This window comes from Uloborus diversus, chromosome 2 (genome assembly GCF_026930045.1).
Source record: "Uloborus diversus isolate 005 chromosome 2, Udiv.v.3.1, whole genome shotgun sequence".
NCBI classification, from domain to species: Eukaryota; Metazoa; Arthropoda; class Arachnida; order Araneae; family Uloboridae; genus Uloborus; species Uloborus diversus.
The window spans coordinates 58149643-58169499 of NC_072732.1; the positions used below are offsets into that span (position 1 = coordinate 58149643).

Genomic DNA, 19857 nt, shown 5'->3' on the forward strand with positions numbered 1-19857 from the left:
CTGAAAGTATAATTGTTAGTTTAAATAAAATATTGCTTTGTTTGAAGTGGTAAAATAGACCAAGTTTTTCAAGTCTGATCATTTACCAAAACATTTTTAAAATAATTTTATGTTTACAATATATGAGCTTTAATTCTCTTATGGCTCCATAGGGCTTGGTTTTACCTCTTAATATGTTAAAGAATCAGTTATTAATGCTGATGCCCCCCCCCCCCTCAGAATTACTCAGAATTCTATTTTAAAATCATATTTGCTTTTGTGCAAAAAGTTAACAAGTTTTCCTCATTTAATTTTTCTTAAATATGATATCTGCTGCACTCCAAGCTCTTCCAAGTTACAGGAAAATGAGCATTTATCTCTTTTGTCCTGAATGAGATTTCATAATACAGGCAACACTCTATAAGTGACCTCCCATTACTGTGACCCTTCTGACTGATCCACAAGTGACTGATCCACAAATTCCCATTTCCTATTCTGCAGATGTGATGTTGTTTTGTCTCAAATTAGAACGTTCAAAATGGACCAGTCATTCCAATATAAAGTCCAAAATTAATTTTGAACTTACAGTAGAGTCTCGAAAATCCGATGTAATTAGGGCTCACGTCACCTCGGGTTACTAAAGACTTGGATTATCCAAAACATTCCTTCAGACTAAAAATTTGCATTATTCAGACCACATAAGGAGGACCACCTTTTACTTCCTTATACAAAGAAAAAGAACTATTATTTTCATGCACAAATTTCAGCATGATTTCACTTTTGATTACCTAAAAAGGAATTTTCACTTCTTTTTCATGATGTCGGTTCGTATTTTATGCATGCAAATTTGTTGGTAACCAAATATGTATTTTGACTGTACCGGAATTAATTTTAACGAGTTTTGTCTTAAGGTCTGTTCTCACGCGCATATGTAATGTATGTATCCGTGTTGGGGAGAATTTCTAATCTAATAATATCGCCCCAGTATTTTCTTTGATACTAACAGAGTGAGTTCTGAAATAAGACTAACAAACTATTTCTAACTTTCATGATGTTTATTTAAACAATAATGTAAATAGTTAAAACACGCTGTAAATGATAAAAATAAATACTAAGAACATAATCTCTCCACATGCTACTTCTGCATGAGATAACTAACAGTGCAACGCAAACTGCATGACTATCGACTAAAAACTTCGACGTAGGAACCCATTTGGAAATAAGCTAACTTTAGCTCATCATTTTCAATAAAGGGTGAGCGGCACGAACAAGCAAGTTCGAATACCGATCTAGCGACCGCCTACTACTACGAGAGATGATCAAATAGAAAGAACATAAGCCGCGAGCAGTTTAAATATCCCCCGGGTCATTAGCATATCCGAGTCACGTGAACGGACACTCGTCACTGCTATCGTTAAGCACACGTGCCATCAGATTCCTTCTAGAAGCTTCGATGTGACGTCATCCACTTCAGAGTTCCCGCCAAAGGTAGACGAAAGTGAAACCAAACATTCGGTCGATTCGACCAATGTGAATGAGTGCTGATAAGAATCTTTTACCCCAGTCATGCAGAATGATTGGTAATACATTATAAGTAAGGAAAAACATTCTTTTACTATTGGTGTTGTGAGGTGATGAGATAGGATTATTTACTGTTGGTTATTAACAGGCATTTGTGCCTAACAATCCGGCCTTACACAAAAACGGTTAGTTGCATATGGTTTAAATTTTGTATATATAATTCGTATGGCATCAAGTTGTGAACCTTGTTTTTAGACTGCTATTGTCCAAAAGGCACGTTTACACATGCTTTGGGGCAAACCAATGTTAATATTAACGAATCAAGTTATTTTCTCTGAGGCATCTCTTAATCCATATTTTGTGGTCAATGAATATTTCGTTCCATTTAGGGAGTGTCATTAACACCAATCTCTCAATTTTTATTTATATTTACTGTATGTTATCAAATAAGTTTTGTAGAAGCAAAAGATTTCTATTTCCAGATTCTAATGAAAATCATTTTTTTTAGCAACTAAAAAAATAACTTAAAATATAAATGAAAGCATTTCAGATTAAGCAGACCCTCGAATTTATGAAACTCGTACTTTGGAGACTCTACTGTATTTGCAATTCTTAATTGTCTATTCGAAAACTCATTCGACAATTTTGTATTTCTAAAAGTAAAATATTTCAATTTAAATAAAGTTATTTGATGATGAAAGTGGGTAAAGAATTGAAACCGTGCAGGCAATTAATCGATACAGTCGGACCCCAATTTGACGAATTCACCAGAATCAAAATTGTTGTACTTTGAATCAGGGTTGTTCGTAATATCAGGGTGTAACATTTTTTAAAAATGCATTTACCTTACCTAAAACCCCAAATAAGCAACTTATTACACGCTAGTTAATTTGAAATTTTAAACTACCGAGTAATAGATGTTTGACAATTTTCTTGATACTCGACTCAAAATAGTTCTCTTTCGACTCTATGGACAGAGAAAAATACTGTATCTTTTGCAGCCTGCTGCATGAGATATGTTTTTACAGTTTTTAGGCCATGTAAAGCATTTGAAAAAGTAACAGTTTTAATGAGGATTTCACTATCGCTATCTGCATCAGAATCACTATTCGTTGATCGCCCCCTCGCCCTTCAAAAATTGCTGATTCCAAGAAAAGTCTTTTTCTGCTTTGGACAATATGGATGTAATATTTGGAAAACAATCCAATATTTTCTGACTCAATTTAACAAAAAAAAAATCCGGCTGTTAAAATAATTTGTTATTTCTGGGTTTATTATTCGGTAAATAGGGGGTTTTGCCTTCATTTTAGTTAGAGGAAAAGTAAAGTTCGCTAAATCACAAAATTCGTCAAATAGAGGTTCGTTAAATCAGGGTTCGACTGTATTTTGAAATATATTTTGTAGAAAAGTAAAAAGCTTCTACAATATAAAAATATGAAAAATGACAAGACATTTTGAAATAAAACTCAAAACAAAGCAACACAGTAAATCATGATCTCTATATTAAAGAACAACTCATTTCTGTCAGAAATTTTTAGTGAATTCAATTGTTAAATATATTTTTTAAAGGTATGTATAATTTTAGTGTATAGTTATTATTTAGTGTATGCAAATATTTATAATAGTTTTAGTTTTTTTGATTATCTTTCAAAAGAAAGTCACTGGAAAGTGGAAAGGTTACTCCAATATTTTTTAGGTATGACTAAAAAACATGCAATATTTTGTATATTTGTGGTTAACGACCGATTTTGTTTGGACGACAGAAGTCGTTATAAAGAGCTTGGACTGTATTTAAGTTGCAGTTACTCTTCTTTGGTGCATTTTTTTTTTACATTCAGATCTACTTTCAGTAAAATGTGTGACACAATTTTGATAAAATTTATCATGACTTATAATTCTACACCTATTAGCACTACACTGAATTGTTGCAGCTAGATTGAAATTCAGGATGGGATGATGGGATCCCACGAAAATTTCTAAGATGCCCTCCTTGAAAAGAGTCTCCTCTCCAGAAGCTATAATTAAAATTTTGAGTTTTAGTTCGTGGTATTCTATCAATCTGTAGCTACATTCTGTAAAATGCAAGTTTCAATTTATCTCGGTTATAATGAAAGTGCATAAAGTGCCCCCCAGTCTCCATACTGTATGGGGTTCTTCTGTATTTTGTTCTTTTAAAATGTTTCACTTATTAGAATCACATTGTGATTCATAAAAAAGGTAAGCAAATTTACTTAAGTAAATTTTCTTTTCTAGTTTGAAATTTTCATCAGGAACACCAAACACAGAGTGTTACATATTCTCAGATATGTTCTATGTGGAAATAGTCTTAGAAACTACTGGTGCAGTTAAAGATGTGAAAATCGCTCATCAGGGAGAGCCTGTGGTAATATTTTTGTATCATTCGATGCTGTAATACAAAATCATGTCAAAATTAGTTTAGAATACTCATATTTCAAACAATTTTTCTAAAAAAGTGTGTCATATGAATAAAATAAACAAAGGACAAACCTCTGGTTTTAATACGCTGGTCATTGATTTTTATTATGTGACACACAAAGTTTAGTTTTTAAATAACTTTATATTTCTTATCTTTGTTGATTATGAAATTAGGATATGTAGGATCTTGTCTTCTGAAAATGCTTGACTTCTTTAATTTTTTTTCATTTACTAAAAAACCTTAACACTGATTTCTTTTAAAGAAATTTATTATTATTATTATTTTAAATTTCAAGATAGTCTAAAATTCAAATGTAAATATTATTAAAAACAAATTTTTTACTTACTATAACCTTTATCATTATGTAAAGCCCAGTGGCTCAACGGTAGCACTTTGCGCTCCTTTACTTTCCTCCGACCCTTCATTCTTAATATATAAAAATCAATGTCCTGATATAACATATATATATATATATATATATATATATATATATATATATATATATATCAACGCACAGCTAATACCGCTGAAGCCTCTGACTTGAAATTTGGCAGGCATGTCCACATGATTACGAAAGTATCCACTAAGATAGGATTTTTCGAAATATCAATTAGTTTAGGAGAAATTAATTAAAACCCCTTAATTTCTGTGAAATTAAAACCTGTTGTTGAAATTTAAATTCCTTATTTTCGGAGACTTTCCTCCATTCAAATCATTATTCAGTACTTCTTCTCAACTTTTGGTCGATAGCAAATTTTAAATTTGATATTGTTTTTGTTTCTCACGTGATTCTTCGAGGCTTTTCTCGAGTAAAATAATAATGTTTCTGTCTTTTGCTTTCATTTTTTCAAAACTAGAAACGAAGTTTTTAAGAACATCATCACAGGCGGACTATTCTTTTGAATTTAGAAGAGTCAGTTGCCTGTAAAAATTTGCTTTGCAATAACCGTTAACAAGTCACAGGGACAAGGGCATATATATAAGGAGTTCAAGGGCCCCGGAATCCTCCCAAAATTAGAAAAAATTATGGGTAAATTATTATAGGGGATTGTTCACCAAGCACTGTTAACCCCTGCTAATTCCATTACCCGAGCAATGCCGGGTACGGGAATGCTAGTAGGTCAATAAAATGAGTACCAGGTGGGTTTAAACCCTGTTAGTTCCTCTTTCGGTTGATCACCTAACCGGAGCATCTGCCTCTCACTCCAGAGCCCTCAGTCTCGGAAACTTTTCTCCGCACACACCCCACCACTTAGCTGGAAGCCTTAGGTTCCACCGTCCGGGGGGGTCCGCGTAGGCTGAGTGCGACGGTCGCAGTCTCAGAAACTGAGATGAGTACTGTAGGCTTGGCTCCCATGGGCTGTTAAGACACTCAGGGCTGTCGCGAGATCAAAAAGTAAGAAATTGGCAGCCCCTTAAGTATTTCAAATGTATCTTAAATACAGAGAAAAAGTAGGATTTTCAACTTCTTTTCTAAGAGGTTTTAAAAATGTACGAAACGAAAAAAAAATGTTGTGTACATTTTGACGACCATCAGATATGTAAATTATAATGTAGAATATTGGATGTTCCTAAGTATTATTCTAAGATTGCATTTTGTTTTTTTGAATTTTGCAGGGAAAAATACTTTCTGTAACTTTTTTCCTCATTTATTCATTTACTAGCTGCATTGCCTGGCTTTGCATGGTTTACCTCGAAAATAAAAGTTCTGTCAAGTGATGCATGTTCAACAATCAGGATTAGAAAAAAAAAAATATTGTAAATTTCCCATAAAAATAATCTTTTTTAAAGAAAAAACGGCAAATCAAAAATTCTTGAATAAATTAAACGCAACACATAAAATCTAAAAGAAAAAGAAAGAAATACTAATCAAAAGGAAATTTTTTTATCTCAATACAAGAACAAAATTTCATTTAGTCACAGTCAAGAAAAAAAAAGTGGCAACCTACTGAATTGTGAAATTTAAAATGAGATCACGCAAACGATAAATTTTTGGTATAAAAATTCTATTCCATTAGGCTTAATGATGCTTTTTGATTTTTCCTGGTGATTTTAAAGCCTTTTTTTTTCGAAATTCGAAACAATTGAGCGAAATCTGACTTTTGTTTTGGTGCGCTTTCCAATGGTGCCAAAATCAAACTGATTGGATAATTATTTCGAGTAGAAAGAGCCATTTAATGCCATTTTTGGTCTCTAAAATAAAATTCTTACGGTTTGATTCTTTTTTGTCATTCGAAAACCCCCCTACGTTCCTTCTTGGGTGCACAAGTACCTCCCTGCCAAATTTGGTCGGGATCCGACGTAAACTGGATTTGTATAGAGAACATACACAAACACACACACACACACACACACATATATATATATATACACTAGTGTACCCGACCGACGTTGTTCTGTCCAAACATTGTAAATTGAAAAGTTAAAAAATTTCAGTAAACTATCAGCAGTAGTTTTATTAACTATTTTTTTTCCCGTACTTGATGGTTTGTTCCTTCAGCCATACTCAAAGGATGAAAAGCGTCCTCAGATATTAAGTGTAAAAATGTAACTACCCATTTAGAACAAACGGGAAATCCCGCTGCAACATCCCCATATGAAAAAGAATAAAACAATCGAAAGGATATCATTTAAAAAAATGATAAGGGTAAAAACATTTCTCTGAATAAGCAAAAATCACTCATCCCCCCCCCTTCCGATGTAAAATAAACACATTCTTCAACTAAACTGACTAAAAAGTTTTTAAAAACAAAAACCATTTCTTTGCAATTTGAAATATTTCTCAAAGTAAGCAAAAAATACAATAAATTACATTAACAGTAACTTTAAAATGTAAACAAATGATCACGCAACTCTATTGTTTATAGACAAAGTCGCCAAGCAACCACGTTACTGTAATCCAGCCGATCAGTGAGCGAAGCCAACTCCGACCGATTAGCTGTGCGATCTTTTGAGCGAAAACTTTTAAAACTTCATATATAGCCTAATTTGTTCTTTCCACCAAAGATAAAAATCTTCCACTGCACTGATCTTTTGTGTACAGAACTACCCTGTTGTAATTTATCTAGACGAAAATAAAATTTGTTTCGTCTTTAAATTCCATCATCTTTTCCTTTAATAATGTGCTGTTTAGTTTGATAATCCTGAACTACGTTTCTTGACATTGGTGCCAAAACTCAAATGGATTTGAAAACAAATTTTGCGAGGTACGGTACTTTCTGATCATTTGGTTAGGAAAACCTAAAGCACCGATCCGGCCACATGATTCAACTTCGACGAAAGAAGACACGTTTACCCATAGAGTAAAAAAATTACATGGAGAGGCCCCGCTATACTAAGAAATTGAAGCCGGAAGTTGCACCGCTATTTCCCAAGATCCTTAGCTTCTGGCTAAATATCTTGAGATACATTTTGATTCAAAACATTCCATAACTGCATCTAAATTGGTTGTCAATTTAAACTTAGATTTATTGAAGCATGTTTTTAAATTGCATTAAAATATAAATTAAAATGCAAACCAATCCGACAGCTACTTCATTTGGTTCCTTTGCGAGATTAGTGAAAACTTCTCGCGAAGCGATCAAGTTATCATAACCCTGCTCATCATTGCAGCGCTGTATCCCGTAATTCCGGCTTCAGTCTCATATCTTTTTTACCATAGACGGGGCCTCTCTATGTATATTTCTTTACACTATGCGTTTTCCCGATTTCTTCCAGTACTTTATTTTGAAATATATCACTGGACCTAAAACCCTTGCTTTCAAGAAATGAAGGCTTCACTCTAAGTTTTATCTATTCTCAATTGCCATACCACAGTAGAAAATTTCATTGCAAAAAGCAAAGCTGGTTTTCTTATTATCCTTTGGCAACGGGTTAAATATTTATTTTAATTCTTGCTCAACAATAGGTTAAAATAAATATTAATCATTTGGGAGATATAACCATCCAATATTTAAATTAATTAATAAATTAACAAAAACGTTTCCAATTCGATCCATCGTGCTTCGAAACCATGCTTGCCACAACTTAATTACACACAAAAAATTTGATCAAAATCGGTCCAACCATTTAAAAGCCTTATGGTGACAAACGTCCACACAGATTTTAATATATTAAGACATATATATATATATATATATATATATATATATATATATATATATATATATATATATATATATATATATATATTTGTTTTTTTATATGAATTATTACTACAATTTTTTAAGACTGAAGGTTTTTCATTTTTACTTCCTTTTACAAAAAAAGGAAGTATTGTATAATTTTCACCCAAAAATCGGCCTTAATTTCCATTTTGCTCAACCCCAAATGAATGTTGAGTTTTTTTTTGACTCGACCACTCGTGGATAAGTGCCTGAAAACATATAAACACTCGAAATATCTATTTTGACGATTCCCGAGCTAATTACAACGAGTTTTCTCGTGACGTATGTATGTATGTGCGTATGTTTGTCACATAACTCAAGAACGGTATGTCTTAGAAAGTTGAAATTTGGTGCGTAGACTCCTAGGGGAGTCTAGTTGTGTACCTCCCCTTTTGGTTGCATTCGGGTGTTTCTAAAGGGATCTTTTGCCCCTTTTTGGTGGGAAGTCATTGTTAATTTCAATATAAACTCATGTGGTGTTATAATTTGGCAGACACTTGGCAATATATTGCTGGTCTTTTGATCGCCAAAATTTGTTGCAAACTTAACAAGGAATTTGGCGTCTTTTTTTTTTTTTTCAAAATTTGGTTTCAATTTGGCCACTGTGTTGGTGATATTTAGAGAGTAAACTATTGAATCACATTAAAACTGCCAATAATGGGGAAATGACATTAAATTGGAGTAAAAGGAAGTCATGTGATGCACACATCAGCTTGTTTTCTTCTTCATCACTAAAATTAAATAGGCTGTCCATTTCTAAACAACTTGGGGATGTATTCCCTCTGCCTCATCCCAACCTTCCCCTGTCAATGGCTCAGAATTCACTGAATTTAGTTAATCATTATGTAATATTTTAAAGTGAATTTATCTCTCACTATTGTTACACCGCATACCAATGGCTTAACTTCTAACAAAAGAAAAACAGAACTAAAGATTGTAGTGCTCCCAAAGGAAACTCTAAAAACCTCTGATTTTCTTTCTGTTTGTAATTAGCTTTCATTTCGTTTAACATGTTAAAATTTTTATAAAATTGAAAAGCGGTACAGGAGCTCAGCTCTTATGAGTTCAAATGCAAGTCAATCTCTGTCATCTTCTACAATCATATAACTAACTTTGTTTAAACTATTAATCTTATAAAGTAATAATTTATTTACATTGTTTGTTTCTATTCCTCATTACTAATTTTTTCTTCTTTTAATTAATTTTCTTCTAGACGTGTCCAGAACTTGTCAAAGTGCTTAAGTAAGTAACTTCATTTAGTTATTAATGTGTTTATCTTATCCAATTAAAAGAAAATGCCTTATTGATGTTGCTGATTATTAATTCATTTATCTGTGCTAATTTTGTTTTAATGATATTATTTATTTAAAAACTTTTGGTATCAAAAACAAATGCAGTTAAAAAAAACCCTACTGGTTTAGTTGAGTTCCCAACCTTTTTGAGCCCCCCCCCCCCCCATTTTACTTGAAAAAGACATAAGTTGGAGTAAGTGAACATCAATATGATTGAAAATATAAATGCCTAATTTTATTGAAATAAAATGTGTACGATATACAAAGCAGTTTTATCCAATCATTCTTAAACCAAAAAAAGAAAAAATAAATAAATAAAAGTGCCTTTTTTACAATATGAATTGAGCTATTTGAAGATCTTTTAAATACTTATCACCCCTTGAGGAGCCAAATCGCACCTGCGGGGACAATCACCTGCCAGGGTGGGGCCACTGTTTTAGATAAAAGTTTTGAAAGTTTAAAAAAGGGGGGCAGAGAATCCTCCCCTTTCCCTTTAGGAAATGTTCAAATTTGTAGTCTAAAAATGTTGCTTAGTATTTTCCAAAAACTTGCAATTCCTGAAGAAGCAGCAGCCCCCCCCCCCCCCCTCGTAGCTACGCAACGGACACAAAGTTATGGTTACTTCTTTTTTAATGAGTTAATGAGTAATTTCATATTTCCCCCTCCCTCTTGATTAACATAATTTCTGAAAAAGTTCTCCCAAATCGGTAGTCTGGATCCACCACTGTAGATTAAAAAATATAAATTATGTTGCTCAAAGATCTCAGACTAAGTTATTAGCTCTATCGTAGCTTTTTTATTAAATTTATTTTTCTGAATGTTATAAAAAAAGTTGCATTACAAATCTGAAAGTGAATTATGTGTTTATTTTAATTTTATATTTATGTATAAGCTTCTTTTAAAAAAAACTAATGCAATAAGTTTTATTATTAGGGCTGAAAATTTCACAGAATTCACAAAACATTTGGAAGGTTTAGCTTCTATTTACCAGTTGAACACTGAAAAGTAAGGTCCTTTTTTTTTTTTCAAATTGTAATTTTGTATTCTAAGTTTCATTTACTTGCTATAATTTTGTCACAAACTAATGCAGTTGCTATTTTACGTTTTTCCACTTTTAGTGATGTTGTGGGAACAGAAAAATTTAGAGATGCATTTTGATATAAAATTCTGCTTTATTAATTAAATAGACTATATTTATAATCTAATCATATCATAATCAGATTCCAACTTGCTGATATTTCAAAAAATATTATGATTATTCTGTTACTATTAAAGCTTGGCTATACTTTATGATTTCTTTCATCATTACTCATCTAGCAATGTTACAAAACAGAAATAATTGCAATCAGCTAAAAATAGTGATCTTGACATTTATTCAAAATTTTGAAACTTTATCCATAACCAAAAGTATTCCGACAGTGACTAGCATAAAACTATGTATATATTGTTACTGTTTTTAAAATTTCTAATGTTTAACATATTTTAGGATTTACATGCTTGAAATTTTTTTAAATGTGTGCATTATTTGAAAATAAATTTAAAACATTGCTATAATTCTCTTATAACTAATTTTTAAATATAACATTGATATAGGAATGTAAAAGATATTCATTTTTGTTTATAATATTTTCTGCTGAAAGATTTTTAATGATAATGGAACAGTTTTGAACAAGTATAGTTGAATTTTGTTACTTAAAAAGTTTTTTTTTTAAATGTCTTTCAAAAGACAGTGTTGCTCTGTAAATAAATAAATAACAATAGTAATTGAACCGATCATTTGAGAAAAGGCGTAAGTCCTGTGATAATCAATAGGACTAACACCCTTTCTGAAATCATTGATTAAATTTAATGATGATTGCTGGGTATTGCATTTAGTTACTAGTTTTTTTGTTGCAAATTAATACAGTTAGAATATCAAATTAATGTGCATAGAAAAAGTGTCAAACTATAACCGAACCTATACTATCCTACCTAATTCTAACCTATAAACGTAATTTTATTCTTGAAAATTATATTGCTGATTCTTTGAACATGTTTTCAAAGTATGTGTACAGGTCAGGGTTCGAAAATATTATGATATTTTCGAAACTATCTGATATTTTGATTTATATCCGATATTTTCAATCAGCACGAACTAAAGTCTTCAAAATAGTAAATGCATCTTCTAATCACTCTTTATTTTCTTATATTACTATTACAATTTGTATATTTAAAATTAAGGTTTCTTTCATTACTTATATCCAATATTTCATTTCACATTTATATCAATTTTAATGGAGCTAATTTAGTGTTAGCTGTTTTTCTCATTTTTCTTCTGTTAACTACTTTTATACAGTTATATGGTTCAGGAATAAAAAATATGCATTAGTCGGTGCACAGTCATAAGACACTTTCTTTTTCTGACCAACATTTAATATTTAACTAGGCACTTTTAATATGAATTAAATTTTTTACATTACTCATATTTTTATGAATATAAAACAAAAAGAAATATACAGGGTGTGTAATGAAAATTTTAAGTAATGAGAATATTTTTGTCCTGACACGTCTATACACCAGAGGGTGCTCTGATCGGTTCGAGTCGGATATCGGCCCTTCGACCTTGATAACGCTCCGCTGGGCAGTCGCCTGCTGGCTTTGGTTGAGGCAGGATCAGCCGTGGAGTAAACGTCTTCAAAAAAGTGTGTGAAAGTTCAAAATGCAACAAAGCATTGAACAGTGTTACCGTAATCAAATTGGCTGCATCAACGCTGGAAATGATTCAGCAAATGTACGGAATTGAAAGCTTATCCCAAACTCAAGTTTTTAGAGGTCGGGAGAGCGTGGAGGAGGAGCCTCGTTCAGGCGGTGTATTTCATGTATTTCTGCCTTAGCCCTGGCCATAGGGCGGTAACTTACTGAATATACCCGTTCAGGTCGCTTATCAACCGCGGAAAAAGAGCAACGTGTGCGACATTTGCTGAACACGGACCAACTTTTAAGTGTTTGCATGATTGCAGAACAGCTAGGAATGGATAAAATGGTTGTGCACAAAATCATCATTGAGGATCTTGGGATGAGGAAGATTTGCGCCAAACTCGTGCTTCGTGGTTGCTGAGAACTTGACGAAAAATGGCATTGTAACAGTTCCACAGCGTCCCTACAGCCCTGACCTTGCCCCAGCAAACTTTTTCCTCTTTGCCAAAGTGAAAACTGCCCTCAAAGCCTCAAAGGGTGCCGCCAGGGGACCCTGGATGATGTCAAAAAGACTTGCATGCATGCTCAGAAGGATGTTTTGGTGGGTGACTGCCAGGGAGCGCACAAAGTGTGGAAACGTAGCCTGCAGAAGTGTGTTGATGCTCAAGGAGCATATTTTGAAGGCTACTAAACTTATGTAGCAATATCTCTAATAAATTATTTTTTGTGGACATTCTCATTACTTTAAAATACACACCCTGTATTACTTTGGTATATTAATAATGTATTAATACATCACAAAAATACAGTACATAACTTTTTGTTTTTTTTAATAATAAATAAACAATATTACTATGATTTATAATTTTTGTATTGAAAATACTGTTGTTAAAAAAAAATACCAAAATATCATGATATTTTCAAAATAAATATCGGATATGTATCGTGATATATATTGGTAGTGCAGATACACAAAAATGAATTTAAAATATACTGATATCGATGTTTATTTTGCCATAGATATTATTTACTTAATGTGAAATATTACAATGAATATTGAAAAGGGCAGCTGGACATTATTTTGCTTTGAAAAATTTTATTGTTGCTACATTTTTATCTACTTATTTCACTTAGGAAACAAAAATCTAAAGCTTATCTTGCACTTCAAGCCTTAGAAGTGGATCTCAGCATGCTGGCTCAGTTGCAAAGGTAAAGTATTTTATCTTTTTGTTACAGTGTGCTTGCTTCCTTTGCATTTTTTTTTTTTTTTTTTTTTAAGATTGTGATTTCAGTAGTTTCACTCACCCATTAAGTGATTTCTTTGATTGATGTTACAAGCGGTTGAAAATCAGCTTGCTTTTATTGTTCTTCCTGTTTTAAGCATGGGCAACTGTTGTATATTTCCATTAAATAAACTTTATCAATTAATATTTTTTTAAATTTGCTACTTTTGCTAGTTTATAATTGTTTGATTGTTGGGCTGATTTACTCAATCATTTCAATCACGTTTGTTCAAGTAATCAACCATTCATTTGACCACTGTTTTAATCAATAGTTCACCTATTTTATCTTTCATTCACTCGGGCAAGCTCTCATTTTTTGTCACTCGATTAATCTATCAATCAATCAATCATTAGTTTTTCCAATCCTTTCTTTATTCATTCAGTTGTTCAAGATAGTATTAACTTGCTCCCTTATTTATTTATTTTTTATTCATCAAAAAATATTTCAGTTTTTCTTGTCTTTTTTTTACCACCATTCATTTATTCTTTCAATATGAATTTATACTGAATCAAATTTAATAGGATTGAAATTGATCTAATTAATTTAATCAATCCGAGATTAAATCGATCATTTTTCGGTGATTTAGCAAGTGAGTTTGAAATAACTTTCGTCAACTACAACTGACTTTTAAACTAACTGAAAGTAATCTAAACTAAATTTGAGTTCTTGAAAATTTAGTTGACACCCAACACTATTTTTACCTCTTGTTAAAGAGTTAAATAAACTTACTCTTCCATTCTCCCAAGGTAGTAAATCTCAATTTATACCTTTTCATTTGGGTTGTGATAACATCTGGAGCTGTAAATTTTGGGCCCTCTGCAACAAAACCTGTACATCTCCTTCACAATGGCTAGCAGTGTATATTTGCAATGCTATAAGTAAAGTGTTAGTGCTAGTTTTTTCAATCAATTTCTAGGGCCGTTGCGCCCTTTAATAATGTACCCCCCCCCCATGCGAGGTCTGCGGTTATGCAGATTCGGGCCAAGTTAAAATCTATTGTTCCCATCCTAAATTATTCAGTGTAAATCAGTAAAAGTTACAAAACTTTTATACTTAGCAAAATATTATGTAAAGAACAATCATTTCACAGGATGTAACTTAATGAACTTGAAAACATTAAAACAAGAAACTATTCTGGAGGACCCAATTTTAAAGTCCTACATTTCTTGAACCACCTGTTATCCCACTGATAATTGTCACAAAATACGATTTTTTTGTCACTCTACGTGCAATACTAAATAAAGCCTAAATTCCTAAATGCAGTCCTGGCTACACTGTAAGATAGTTTATTCTCTTTAATTTTTTCCTTGTTATTTCATGTGACTAGAAAGTCGCCCGTCATGGTATGATGGGTGAAAATTTGCATCTATGTATATTTAAATACAGCAATTGCCTGTTTGGTGATATTTTGGTGGTTTAAGTTAAATTTGGCAGTTCAACCCTAACTGAAGTGGATTAATTACATAGAGGAAAGAAATTTACATAGAGAGGTCCTGTCTATGGGAAAAAATGAGATGAAATTGAAGCCGAAATTATGGGATACAGCGGTGCAATGATGAGCGGGGTTAATGATAACATGATCGCTTCGCTAGAATAGTTTTCACCAATCTCGCAAAGAGACTCATAAATCGACTAGCAGATTGGTTTGCATTTTAATTCATATTTTGGTGCGATTTTAAAAATGTGCCTCATAAACTTGCATCAAAATCTAAGATTAAATTAAGAACCATTTGAGATTCAGCAGTAGAATGTTTTTAATCAAAATGTATCTCAAAATATTTAGCAAGAAACTAAGGATTTTGGGATACAGCGGTGCAACTTCCGGCTTGAATTTTTTAGTATTGTGGGGCCTCTCTATGTAATTTCTTTACTTTATGATTAAACACTAACTCCAGTAGATAGTGGTCATTTTTACGTTTCTTTATTCTCCTAAAATGACAGTCTTACCAGTAAAACAATTAAGTCACTGGATCGAGTTCAGCCTTGTCACGATAAAGCATTTCCCTGCATGTTAAACGTTGCCAAAACATATTATCAAATTATCATGCCGCGGCACAAGTTTCATTGTTGAAACACGCAGGTTACTTTATCATCTGCTATTATTTATATGAAGATGAAAGAAAATTTCCCATATTTAAATTTTTGACTAGCTTTTTTTCTCTATTTGCAGCTCAATAAATGATCCAAGTAATTTTGTACATCGAAGTCCAGTTGGCATATTGCAACAAAGAAGAGGTGGTATGTATCTAGTTTTTCACTGTGGAATAAGATATTTTCATTTATGTCTCATATAAGTCAAGATCACTCTGAGTAAGATGTTGCTCATTTCTTAGTTATTTATAGTTTTTCAATTTTATTAGAAGTTTAAAAAAATCTGTTTGTTTATAGGATACTCTTTGAAGTTGACATATTTCATATCACCATATGATCTATTAGATCCAGAAACCAAAACATCCATTCCTTTCACTGTTGATGGTAATATATCCTAGATGTTGAAGATGTTAACCCATATTGCATTTCTATGTGCTAGTTATATGTTTGTTTATGTTTTGCAAATGGTTTACATTTTTGATTTCTAAACTTAAAGATACCATGTTCTTAGCAGTACATTTAAGTATTATTCATTTTAAAAGAAAAAATGAAGCTATGTATTTTATTTATTTTTATTTATTCGTTCATTTATTTGTTTATTTATTTATTTATTTTGAAAGCTTTTGCTGTTTAAAATGTGCTTTTAGCTTAATTTTTGTTTAAAAACTGTAGGCAGGATGTAAAAAATCATGATTAAAATAAAAAAAAGACTTAAGAAATTTAAGTCTTATAATTTACATGCTTCTAAACGTAAAATTGATATTTTTAAAAATTACAAAATCATTATGTTTCAAGTAAATCAAAATCTTTTCCAAAATGCTTTGTAAAATCAATTTAATACAAATGAAAATGATTTTAATCATATTTAAAATACAGGTGGGATAATAGTACACTATAAATACACAAAAGTTGGGGGAAATAAACAAATTGGGTATCATTACATGACATAAAAATCATATGAAAGTTATGAAGAGAACCCAAATTGAATACAAATATATTTTTAGATTGAAATTATCTTTTTTTACGAGAACGTATTACATAATTGTACATGTTTATTCGAAAAACAACATTAAAGCTCAATAACCCTGAATGGTTGCTTCACGTTGAAAAAAAAAAGAAAGAAATTCCAAAAATAAAAAATGGATACATATAATGCACACACACACACATACACACACACACACATATATATATATATATATATATATATATATCTTATACATATAAAATCTGAGTATCTATCTATCTATCTATCTATCTATGTCCAAGCTTCTTCTCCCGAACGACAGTGAACTGACCATCGAACCAGGTATCGATGGATTCGTCATCTTCCCGTCTTCATGTTTGGCTATTTAACATAATCCTCCGATAATAATTAGCGGAGATATCAATTAAAAACTATTAATTATGACTCTTAGATTTCAAAATCAAATCCCTATTTTTCGAAGGCTTTCCTCCATTTAAATTATTATTCAGTGCTTCATCTCAACTTTCCGCAACAATGCTTTTATTAAAATGTATGTGAGCGTGAAGAAAATCATTGAGATGAAAGATCTGTTGCCATTTTTTTTGCTCAGGTAAAATTCTTGTTTTTGTTTTGAGGCTTTTCCTGTAATCAGGGGATTTAAAATGTTTACTTTATGGGGGTTTTCCGCAATCTGCCACAAAATTTCACTGACTTTTTTTTTTTTTTTTTTGGTTTAAGCCTGATTGTTAAATACGCGTCACATGACATAACTTTCATTTTCGAGGAGGACCGTGCACGTCGTAAAGTAAATGAGTGATTTACAAGTTATTTGAGTTCTTTGAGGGTTTGTACCTGGAAAACGGATTGATGTAATTCTTGTACGACCATGTGGATAGAATCCATCCAAATATTTATCTGAGTGGTATGTTGCATTAATAAACACCCGGGCAACGCCGGGTAGTAGACTATTTTATGTAAAAAGCGGATTGCTATTGTGCATAAATATTTCCGATATAGTCTATCAGATGTAATTCAGTTTAACGTGAGTAAAGATTATAGTTGATAATGCATATATTTTCCCCTTTTGTGCTGACTGAAAATGTACTCATAACTTGTATCATTGATAACGATTATTAACGTTGATGAGGTGTTTTGGCAAAAATATGTTTTACTGGTGTTTTGCAAACCTTGCTTTACGCGCATTTATTTATTCCTTAACGCGTTAGAAACTAGTGTCAGTGCACTACAAAAGCATCAACTGGACTGCTCTTACATTTTTTAGGTAGCCCGTGCAACGCCGGGCACGCAGCTAGTATATATATATATATATATATATATATATATATATATATATATAATTATAATAAAAGTGAAAAATATTGAAAAGACCACACCAAAAGCCCATAGATGCGCAACGCAGCAAAACTAAAAAGCCAAGTAAATATAAAATAAGCAAGCCAAATTCCAAATATTAAACAAATTATATAAAAATGATGATAAAAAGGAAAATTGCAAATAGCGATTAAATAAGAAAATACAAAGTATGAATCCAGAACTCATCAGCCGTGGAGGATTCATTAAATATGGTCAAAAGACCAAAATTTTTTAACTATGAACTAAAAGAGAATGTTTAAGCTCCAGTATATGCAATATAGAGTAACATTGGACAAATGCACCACATGCTAAACTATAAACAATAAACAAGAGCTCAAACCTAAAACTAAAAGCAGGGGGTTTTGCCTCGACTAATTAGGAAAACAAGTTCCGATAATTAGCCATCCATGGGACAGTACCTGCCAATAACAAAATTATCTTACCTTGAGATCCATTTATACCTCAAGGTAAGATAATTTTGTTATTGGCAGGTACTGTCCCGTGGATGGTTAATTATCGGAACTTGTTTTCCTAATTAATCGAGGCAAAACCCCCTGCTTTTAGTTTTAAGTTTGAGCTTGTTTATTGTTTATAGTTTAGCATGTGGTGCATTTGCCCAATGTTACTCTATATTGCATGTACTGGAGCTTAAACATTCTCTTTTCGTTCATAGTTTAAAAAAAAGAAAAAATTGGTCTTTTGACCATATTTAATGAATCCTCCACGGCTGATGAGCTCTGAATTCATACTTTGTCTTTTCCTATTTAATAGCTATTTGCAATTTTCCTTTTTATCATCATTATTTTTATATAATTTGTTTAATATTTGGAAGAATTTGGCTTGCTTATTTTATATATATATTTGATAAATTCTCTTGAATAAAAAAAAGGTCCTTTTATAACTTTTTTCGTGAAAATTATAAGATTGTTAAGGTGTTAATCTACTATTGTAAAGTTCTCCTAAAGGATTATTTTTGAAATTTTAAAAATATTTTCTAGCTGTAACTGAAAAAGGCTTGGGACATTCTGTGACTGTTTGCATTGAAAGCTCTACTGCTCACAAGTTACAAACAACATCTCTGATTAGTGTATCTAAAACTCCTGAAGGAAAAAGGTAAAAACCATTTGGAACTTCTAAAAATCAATGATCCCCAAACTTTCAAAACTTATGATGTTCAAAGAAAAAAGATTTTGAGATTTAAGACAAATGCTGAATCATTGCAATTCATGATTTTAATCACTTTTTGATGTTTTTGTTATTTACTTTATGATAGATAGCATATTAATAAATAATAAGTTTTGTAATGGGCTTGTGGACACTGAACAGATTGCATATGTTAAAACAATTTCTCATAAATTAAGTTAGAATAAAAGAGTTGAAAATGTAAAATAAATATGAAAATGTAAATGTGAAACCCAAGCTGTAAAAGACTAAGGAAAGGGGTTTAATACTTATTACTAAATATATGAAATACACCACCAGCTCAGTCATTCCAGCCAAGGGCTGCAGTTTCGTGCTTATTAGCACTCATCAGCCCGGCTTAGGAAGTGACTGAGCTGGGGGTGGGAAACCTTTTAAGGAAGCCAAGAGTGCCAAACAAACAGGTAGCTAATATGGAATTAGCACTGACCAGACGAGCAACCAAAGCAATGGTTCGGTTCAACTCGAAGATTGAAGGCAAGGCATGGTATTTTCAGGTAAGTTACCGCCCAATAACCAGGGCTAAGGCAGAATAAACTGCCAGCTCAGTCATTCCAGCCGAGGACTGCTGTTTTGTGCTTATTAGCACTCATCAGCCCAGCTTAGGAAGTGACTGAGCTGGAGGTAGAAAACCTCTTAAGGAAGCCAGGAGTGTCAAACAAACTGTTAGCTACTCTAGAATTAGCACTGACCAAGCATTATATTAGCTACCAGTTTGTTTGGCACTCTTGACTTCCTTAAGAGGTTTTCCACCTCCAGCTCAGTCACTTCCTAAGCCGGGCTGATGAGTTCTAATAAGCACGAAACTGCAGTCCTCAGCTGGAATGACTGAGCTGGCGATGTATTTCTACCTTAGCCCTGGCTATTGGG

At 32.1% G+C, this 19857-nt stretch overlaps 1 protein-coding gene across 1 annotated transcript in view; it reads left to right on the top strand.

The window, feature by feature from the left end:
- The window catches only part of LOC129217065 (mediator of RNA polymerase II transcription subunit 1-like), a 33487-nt gene that overhangs the window by 1877 nt on the left and 11753 nt on the right, over positions 1–19857 (top strand). Inside the window, exons 4-11 of the mRNA XM_054851309.1 lie at positions 3754–3880; positions 5269–5277; positions 9317–9345; positions 10329–10400; positions 13206–13280; positions 15526–15593; positions 15744–15830; positions 18786–18900. Coding sequence (XP_054707284.1) covers positions 3754–3880; positions 5269–5277; positions 9317–9345; positions 10329–10400; positions 13206–13280; positions 15526–15593; positions 15744–15830; positions 18786–18900 — 582 coding nt within the window. The remainder of the gene's footprint in view (positions 1–3753; positions 3881–5268; positions 5278–9316; positions 9346–10328; positions 10401–13205; positions 13281–15525; positions 15594–15743; positions 15831–18785; positions 18901–19857) is intronic.